The sequence below is a fragment of the Nicotiana sylvestris genome, chromosome 11 (genome assembly GCF_000393655.2).
Source record: "Nicotiana sylvestris chromosome 11, ASM39365v2, whole genome shotgun sequence".
Lineage (NCBI taxonomy): Eukaryota > Viridiplantae > Streptophyta > Magnoliopsida > Solanales > Solanaceae > Nicotiana > Nicotiana sylvestris.
This window is the reverse complement of record NC_091067.1, coordinates 102,720,828-102,731,096: the sequence shown is the minus strand read 5'-3', so window position 1 is coordinate 102,731,096 and position 10,269 is coordinate 102,720,828. Positions and strand designations below refer to the sequence as shown.

The following is a 10,269-nucleotide window of genomic DNA, read 5'->3' as shown; positions in this document are numbered from 1 at the left end:
TTCTCATAAACAATTTTAGTATTGTTCTCTTGATTTTTCGGGCCAATAATTGCACTTTTTGAATCGAAAATTTTTGGGTCTAATTGAAACCGCACTTTCCGAGCCAACAATTTAACATCAATCTCTTGATAATCCAAAAATGCTTTATTTACTAGTTGAAAAATGAAAAAAAAAGTTTGGAAAGTAAAAAAAAAAAAACTAGAAAAAGGTTCTGTGGGCATTAATGGAGGAAGAAAACTGAAGGAGATGAATAAAAAAAAATGGGAAAAAGTTGGACATGTGGCGTTTTTATGAGGCTTCAGATACAAAACTTTTTAGTTCACTCGCCTTATTTGTGTGTAAAGGACATGCATGCCATGTAGGCAAAGTGGTGTGTAATAGATACAATTTTGAAAGGTTGAGTGTTTGAAAATATTTCCGTAATCAACGGGTGTGTAACAGGGATTTGAGTACAAGTTCAGGTGTCATTTTATTTTATGTATTCTGCCTAAAACTTACTCTAATATACACAATATGCTAATTGCTAAAATTGCATTTTCTGTCACAAAGTAGTCGGAATGCTTTGCATTTATTGGCTGGCATCCAGGATATGCGCGCGTGTGTCCATTAATAAGTTGGAAAGCGCATACTACCATCGAATTGTAAAATAGCATAGATTACTTTAAACAAATTAAAGGAAAACTAATATCTTATAGTTAAACCAAGGTCATGTCAAGTAATGAATTGAGTGAATGCCTCTTTTTTTGGATAAAATATCAATTTTGCACACTTTTACCAAAACAAGAGAAATAAACATTATCATTAGTGAAATGAGTAAATGAAGATATCCTAGTAATTATTGAGATGTAGGTCTCTGAAATTATCCCTAAATTTAACGTTAATGGAAGAACACTTTTATTATTTTTATTATTTTTACTATGCAAATCGCCTCGCTCAAAGCAGGTTGATCCTATATTAATATTTCACAGGTAGATGCCGAGATTAGGACTCAAGAACTTTGCTTACTCTAATATTATCTGAAAGTGCATGAATATTCTTACCTAAACTAGTTTATACATAAGATTACAAGATAGACACATAAATATATTAGAAACTTTGACATATTGCGAATATTAACAAACAACTCAAATCAGATATCATAAATGGAAATCACTATAGAGTAAAAGCATCATCATTTTTTTATTTGAAAAACACATTTGAAAATATCAAATTAACTTAATTATTTTTAAATTAAGTTTAAAAATAATTAAGGTTTATGAGTATGCTAACTGGAACATGAACTCACATACCCAAAAAGATTACTCGAATATGAGTCTACATGCCAGTAACGCATTTCCACATATTCCAGGTGAATCATACATGCAACTCAACATACATATATTCAATTAGCATAATAAAGGTGTATAAACATGCACATCAATATACATGAAGCCTATATGTAATGTTATTTCTGGTATGTACATATGCATATAACATTGTATATAACTATATAAGTATATACGCATAGATAGTCATTCAACGGATATACAAGTCATGCACAACAAGGAAGATACTGTATGACCCATATATTCAACAGATATACAATTCATCCACAACAAGAAAGATACTGCATGATCCATATAACCCTCCATTCCATGCATATACGACCATCAAGTTATGTATATAATATCCCATATACGTAATATATGTAAAACAATCCAAGTTTGAAAAGAATCATATGTTGAGACATTTATATCATCTCCGGCCTTCTTTGTAAACAAAGAGTAATCATAGTGACTTTGTTGAAAATCCATGTTGAGCAGGGCTTCTGTCAATTTCATATTCCACTATCTAGGTGCCTGCTTAAGTCCATAAAGAGACTTATGTAGTTTGCAGACCTTCCTCTTAGTCTCCCCCTGTCTGCCAAACCCCTTAGGCAATTGCATATAGACTTCCTTAGTGAGATCTCCATTTAGAAAGGCATTGTGGACATTCATTTGTAAGATCAACCACGGTCTTGAAGCAGCTATGACAATAATAGATCTAACAGTCACAATTTTGGCCACGGGAGAGAAAGTTTCTCCATAATTCAATCTTTCCTTCTGGCTGTAGCCTTTAGCCACTAGCCTAGCTTTGAACCTTTCTACTTCACCATAGGCTTTGTACTTAATCCTATAAACCCACCTGCAGCCAATGGGAATCTTCCCAGGTGGTAAGCAATAATACTCCAAGTTTGGTTATCTTCAAGTGCTTCAATCTCCAACTTCATTGTTGCTACCCACTTGGGATTAGTTGCAGCTTCTTTGAAGGAAGTTGGTTCTAACAGAGTTGAATAAGCTGCAAGGACCTGCTTATATGATGAAGCGATAGAAGAATAGTTCACATAGGAATTGGATAAGTACACTTAGAGCCTTTGGAGGTAATGACATAGTCTTACAGTCACAGGTGGCTTGCTTGGTCTAGAAGACCTTCTGTGTTCAGCAGGAGGGTCATCATCTTGTTGAGAAAGCACAGGTGCATTTTGAGTAACATCAGGCAAGTGATCAACAACAGAAGGGATCAGAGAGGTAGCTTCTTCTTAGCTTGTTATGAGAAACTCTCCGAGAGGAGTCTGCAGGCAACTGATTTGAACTGGTGTCCATAGACACCTTTATTGTTGGTGGTGCAGAAGAAAAAGGAGTAATATTGCTCAGAATAGAAGAGAGCAAGTCTAGGAGAGGAAATACAAAGCTTCCAGTAGATGTGGCATACTTAAAGGGAAAACTGTTCTCTTGAAACACAACATTCCTGTTGATAATAAATGTTTTTGAATATAGAGTATACAACAAATAACCTTTTTGAGTGGAAGAATATCCTAGAAATACATCAGGTACTGTTCTGAGTGAGAACTTATCCAGCACTTAAGGACAAATTGCATAGCACTAGCAGCCAAAGACTTTGAGATGAGATAATGAAGGAGCGTGCAAATATAGCATCTCAAATGGTGATTTGTATCCAACAACTTTAGTGTCATGACCCAATTTCCCCTCTGTTGGGCTTCGTGACGGCACCTAGTCTTAAGGACTAGGTAAGCCTAACATTTACGGAAGAACAACAATAATAAATAACATCTTAAAATTCTTCTGGAATGAATCCTTTATAAAATGAACATATTCCCAAAATCCAGTAGTACAAGTCATAAACTCTACAGAGTTAGCTACCACTTCTAAATATAACTGTTTGGAAAAGAGTGAAAATAATTGAATACAAGTAAGAAGGTGACTCCGAAGCCTACGAATGTAGCAGCAAGTTTACCTCGAGTCTCCTCAGCAATGATCCGCACAACTACTAACGATCGATACCTGGGATCTGTACAACAAAAATGTGTAGAAGAGTAGCATGAGCACACCACGGCGGTGCCTAGTAAGTATCAAGACTAACCTCGATGGAGTAGTGACGAGGAACAATCAAGACACCTACCGGTTTAATAAATTATAAAATTATAAGCATAGGAATTACGGAACATGATGTATATATATAAAGACTACACAATATAGCTAACAATACAACAATCACAACAAGGGAAGAAAACAACAATTAACAGTGGAAATACCACAATAATGACATAGAAAAACGAGTGAAATCACAAACCCAAAACCTAAATCACAAATACAGTAAAGGTAAGCAATAACTTAGAACCTATGACAGTGTTCACATCAGGTCTTATCCAACAAACTCCATGCAAACCTACAGCTCACGGGTCCCAGTACCTGAAATCTAACACTTGGCATCTTGTGCCCCAATCACACCTCATGGTCATGCTGACAACTCACTTGCTAAGTAGAGCCACTCTCACACATATGACAAGTAAACGAGGGTGTACATCTATACTTAGTAATATCAGGAGAACTTCATATCCAATGGGAGTGTTCAACTACGTGTATGCTTGTGCAAGTGCTTTAACATAGTTCCTACTAGCTAATAAGCATAAGGAAAAGAACAGACAGCACATAAGATGTTTTCTCACAACTTCCACGAGATAAAAACTCATACAGGTAAATGTACCACAACACAATATCAAACAGCAAGAATGCCCTTAAGCCATCACAAATCATCACAATCAATCCTTGACATAGCCCACCTTGTCTCTCCACGTGTGCAATAATAATATGAATGCCTGCCTTGTTTTGCCACACATGCATCATAATGTTCCCACCTTGTCTCGCCACATGCGCAACCCATATATAAGCATATATACATATCCTGCCTTGTCACACCGCATGTACAATATATCAATAGTAGCAATAGCACGGCAGAAACCTCGTGCAACCCCACAACAACAACCGCACGGCAGAAACCTAGTGCATTACAATATCAACAACTGCACGGCAGAAACCTCATGCACCACTACAACAAGTACAACATCAACAATGACAATATACACAAGAACACGACAAGTAAATCAACTCAAGAACTTTCGATCACAAGGAGACGGTAAAACTAGCTCACAAGGAATAACCACAATAGAGAATACTAAGTGTAATAAGGACAACCCAACAAGGGAGAAAATAATATGAAGCAACGATCCCACAATGTAGTTCAACAACAAGGAAGCTAACACGAATCAAATAATTCCAAATAAGAAAATGTCAACTAAATATAGGATATCTAAACTTCTTTTAAGGTTGGGCAAATAACAAAAAATATACAACAATTTCAATTAAGGATGAGCAGCGGGAAGATAATTATAACCTCAATTAAGATTAAACAATTACAGGTGAGATAATAATGATTTCCAATAAAGACAAGCAATTATGAAAGATAGCATGACAATAGAAGAGGTAAAACTCTTCAGTTAAGCAAAATAAGAGTCAATTAGGTAATACGAATGAATCATAAGCAATTAATTCCAATTAAATCATGAAAAGGTAAAACTAGTAAATAAGAACTCAATCATATCAAGAATAACTCCATACATAGTGAATATAAGAACCTAAGAACCCTAAAAGGCCAATTCCCCACAAATAAGTCCGAGTACGCATTCGTCACCTTGCGTACACGAACTACAATCAACACAGAAGACTCAAATCCTAAGGGGAAGTCCCCCACACAAGGTTAGGCAAGATACTTACCTCAAGACGACAAACTGATACTCTAAAATGCACTTCTTGCGGATGGCTCAAATCTAACCAAATATACTTCAAAGCACAAATAAAACACATAAGAAACTATTCCGGATCATAAAGTCTCAATCTTTAATAAAAGTCGATCCCCGAGCACGCACCTCGGAAACCGACAAATTTTACAAAAATCGAATACTTATTCCGATACGAGTTCAACCAAATAAAAATTATCAAATTCCTATATCATTTCGACCTTCAAATTGTTATTTTTCATTTTAGAAATTTTCTTCAAAAACCAACATTTTTCTCAATCTAAATCACAAATTAAATGATAAAAATGAAGACAAAATCGTGGAACATAATCAATTCTAGGTGAAGAATACTTACACAATCGTTTTTCTTGAAAAATCCACAAAGAATCGCCCAAAACCGAGCTCTAACATTCCAAACATGGTGAAAATGGCAAACCCTCGAAATAGAGTACTATTTTATTTTGCCCAGGTCATAAAGCATCGCGAACGCGGAAGGGTGCACGCGTTCGCGAAGGAGAAAAATGAAGGCTTCTAGGATGCCCCTACGCGAATGCGAGCAAAGGGCCACGAACGCGAAAAATAAGAAGTAGGAACCTACGCGAACGCTGGAAGAAGGACGCAAACACGAAGAGTAAATGACCAGCAGTGCCCATCTCCCATTTTCTACTACGTGAATGCGATGGGATAAACGCGAACACGAACAAGGGAAAGGGTAGAACTTCGCGAACGCGAGAGGATAAATGTGAATGCTAAGAAGGATTTCGAGATGGTCAGCAACAAAGCATCACGAATGCGAAAGACTATTCACGGTCGCAAAGGAGGGTACTAGAAGCAGAAAACAGCAGTTCCAAAAATGAGAAAAATGACCCGTAACCCACCCGGAATACACTCGAAGCCCTCGAAACCCCGTCTAAACATACAAACAAGTCATATAACCTAACACGGACTCGCTCGAGGTCTCAAATCATAACAAACAACGCCGAAACGACGAATCACACCATGATTCGAACTTAGGAACTTTCAAATCTTCCAACTTCCAAAACTCGTGCTGAAACCTATTAAATCAACCCGGAATGACGCCAAATTTTGCAGACAAGTCCATAATGACATAACGGAGCTGGTCCAACTCTCGAAATAGCATTCCGACCTTGATATCACAAAAGTCAACTATGGGTCATACTTCTTCATTTTCCAAACTTCAACTTTTCCAACTTTTATCGAAACGCCTCAATTTACCCTACGGACCTCCAAATCCGAATCCGAACACACACCTAAGACCCAAATCACAATACGAAGCTATTGAAATTACCAAAAACCCATTCTGGAGCTGTTTACTCAAAAGTTCAATTCCGATCAAATTCTCACCGCTTAAGCTTCCAAAACTAGATTCATTCTCTCATTTTGACTCTGAATCATCCATTAACTGAATTCAACCATACACGCAAGTCGATACCCATGTTATGAAGTTGTTCCACACCTTACGCCATTGAACGGATCTTAAATTCTCAAAATGACCGTTTGGGTCGTTACATTTAGAGGGCAATCGATTGAGTAGATATACTGTAGTAGAAACACATTCTCCTCAAAATCTCAAAGGTACAACAGCTTGAAATCTGAGTGATCTAGCTATTTCCAAAATGGATCTGTGTTTTGTTTCTGCCATCCCAATCATTTAGGGTGTATAGACACATGTACTTTGATGGAAAATACCAAGATTAGATAGCAGGCTCTTAAATTCAGTATTAAAAAAATCACTTCCATTATCAATTCTTAGAAACTTTACAGTAGCAGAGAACACATTTTTTACTTGACTAAGAAAGTCTCTTAGAACTACAATAGCATCTGACTTAGACTGTAATAGAAAATCCAAGTATACCTTGTGTGGTCATCAACTAGGGTAACAAAATATCTCTTACCATAATGTGTGGGCACTCTATAGGGTCCCCATATATCATAGTGAAGTAGTTCAAACATTGATTTTGTAGTTGTACTGCTTAGCTGAAAAGGCAGCTTGGTCTGCTTTACTACTGCACACATAGTGCAGTGATGAGAATCAACTGTTGTGAGTTTGCTTAGCTCTTCTACTCTCTTTATTATATCTAAAGGAGCATGGCCTAACCTTCTATGCCACAAAGTACTAGAAATAGAATTACATGAAGAAATTGACCTAGAGTTTATTGTGTTAGTACACTTATATGTTGCCTAATATAGATCTTGTTTTGGAATACCTCCTTGCATAATGTATAGTCCATGTTATTCTCTGCCAATCCCCTTCACTTGAACACTGAAGAGGTCCTGAAAAAAATACAAAAATCAGGGAAGAATCCCACCATACACTTTAGCTCCTTAGTGAGTTTTGAGACTGACAGTAAGTTGAACTTGAAGTCAGGAATATACAGGACATTAAAGATCTCATGATTACTTAATACAGAAGTGCAACCTGTGTGAGACACTGACATAACATTTCCAGTAGGAAAATGTACTTTGGTTGCTTCTGTATTTGGAAATGGTCTATAAGTGTGTAATATCTCTAAACTTGAAGTCATGTGATTGAAGCCCCAGTGTCAACTATCCATTTACTATTGACACATTGAGACATAAAAGCGTTCACATGGTTTAGAATACTTGTTGCAGCAACTTTGTTGGATAAGTTTAATCCTTCTGAACTTCCTTTAGAAAGTAGCTAACAACTTACTGGTATTTCTCATGAGTAAAGATGGGGCTAGATGAGGCATCTGCTGGAAAGGAGCAGGTTGACTCATTTGTTGTGTAGCACCTGAACTAGATGATCCATTGACCATATGAGTCATGTTGGCAGCCATATTGCATCTCTCTACACCTGAAATTTATGTATTGCCAACATAATTGGCATGTTGTCCTGTACTAATTCCTTTTCTTTTGGCTTTGAAATCAGTAGGATATCCAATTAATTTGTAACAATTTTTTTTGTGCGTCCCTTATAGTGATAATACTCACACTAAAGTTGACTTCTTTTGGACCTATAGTTTCCAGTATTGTTCACACTCTTACTGTTATACAAGGCAGTACTTCCCAAGGCTTCAGTGACCTGAGCAACTTGGGTTGTTCTTGTAATATTCCTTTGACTCTCCTGATCTACTAACAAAGAGTAGGCTTTGTTTATACTTGGAAGGGGAGACATCATCATGATCTGACTCCTTGATTGAGAATATGACTCATTCAACCCAGTGAGAAATTGAAGAAATCTTTGATACTCAAAGTGTTGATCATACTATTTGAATTCAGGGCAAGGAAAACCAGGAAAAGGCATAAGGGCAGCAAACTCATCCCGCATCTCTCTAAGCCTTGAAAAGTAGTCAGTCACAGTCATGGTTCCTTGGGTCAGTGTATGAACTTATCTGGGCAAATAGAGTATTCTCGAGCCATTTACTCTATCTAACCTCTCTTTCAATTCCTCCCAAACTCTATGAGCACTAGGCGCATACAATACACTACTCGACAAGATAGGGCTGGATGAGGCATCTGCTGGAAAGGAACAGGTTGATTCATTTGTTGTGTAGCACCTGAACTAGATGATCCATTGATAGTAGGAGTCATGTTGGCAGTCATATTGCATCTCTCTATACCTGAAATTTATTTATTGCCAACATAATTGGCATGTTGTCCTGTACTAATTCCTTTTCTTTTGGCTTTGAAATCAGTAGGATATCCAATCAATTTGTAATAATTTCTTTTGTGTTTCCCTTATAGTGACAATACTCACACTGAACTTGACTTCTTTTGGACCTATAGTTTCCAGTATTGTTCACACTCTTACTGCTATATATGGTAGTACTTCCCAAGGCTTTAGTGACCTGAGCAACTTGGGTTGTGCTTTTAAGATTCCTTTGACTCTCCTGATCTACTAACAAAGAGTAGGATTTGTTTATACTTGGCAGGGGAGACATCATCATGATCTCACTCCTTGATTTAGAGTATGACTCATTCAACCTAGTGAAGAATTGAAGAAGTCTTTGATACTCAAAGTGTTGAGCATAATGTTTGAATTCAGGGCAAGGACAACCAGGACAAGGCATAAGGGCATCAAACTCATCCCACATCTCTCTATGCCTTGAGAAGTAGTCAGTCACAGTCATGGTTCCTTGGGCCAGTGTATGAACTTCTCTGTGCAAATAGAGTATTCTCGAGCCATTTACTCTATCAAACCTCTCTTTCAAATCCTCCCAACTCTATAAGCACTAGACGCATACAATACACTACCCAATAATCCTGGTCTCACAGCATTCATTATCCACGAGAGAACTATAGCATTAAATTTCTCCCACAAATCATGAAGCTCAGGCTCAAATTTAGACTTAGGAAATCTCCGATCAACAAAACATAGTTTACTTTTACCTAGCAAGTCAATTCTCATTGCAAGACTCCATAAGACATAATTGTCTGATCCAGTAAGTTGAAGAGAAATCAGAGAGCTACCTGGTGTGTCTGTTGGTTGCAGGTACAAAGGATGATTGTGATCGATGGTAGGAAAAATAGCAGTTCCAGCAGTGAAATTGCCAATAGTTGAGGTCGCACCAACGAGTTCATCTTCAATCGCCATTGTTGATCGACAGATAGCTTCAAAAGTAAGAGGCTTACAAACCCTAGCTTCAACTAAATGTTACTCTAGCTCGATTCAGCTCTCAATTGCAGAATTGAAGTACCAGAAAAGACTCAATTTCCTCGCAATTTGCTTAGATTTCAACCGGTGGCTCTGATACCAAGTTAGCTGCCATGGAAATGAGATCTAAGCTAAGAAGAAGAAGAATCTAGAAGAAGAGAAGGAATAAGAGAAAGGCTCGATACATTTCTGAATGAAGAAGAAAGACAATTGTACAAGTGTCTACTATTTATAAAAAATTAAATAACTTCCTTAACTAACTACTAACTAACTCACTAACTGACTAACTATGGTTTAGCATTATATTATAACTAAACTACGGTAAACTATGTTGATTAACAGTTACCCCCCCCCCCTCCAGCCCCCAAACCCTGTTCAGAATGTTCAACATCATGCATAATTTATGTTTTGAAAGTATATGTTTGGTCTTATCTTAGCTGTAACCTTATGTTTGCTATTGATATTTTGCTCCAAGTTATATTCAAATATTTAAGTGTGGAACCAAAGTTGAAATTGC

At 37.1% G+C, this 10,269-nt stretch overlaps 1 protein-coding gene across 1 annotated transcript; it reads right to left on the bottom strand.

Moving 5' to 3' along the window:
• Window positions 1-9,305: 9,305 nt before the first annotated feature.
• Window positions 9,306-9,692, bottom strand: LOC138881418 (uncharacterized). The gene has a single exon (XM_070161640.1). The coding sequence runs from the start codon at window positions 9,690-9,692 to the stop codon at window positions 9,306-9,308; it is 387 nt and encodes a 128-aa protein (XP_070017741.1).
• Between the last annotated feature and the right edge of the window lie 577 nt (window positions 9,693-10,269).

Excerpts from the sequence above, each read along its gene's own strand:
- LOC138881418 (XM_070161640.1), bottom strand. The coding sequence starts at position 9,692 with ATGGCGATTGAAGATGAACTCGTTGGTGCGACCTCAACTATTGGCAAT.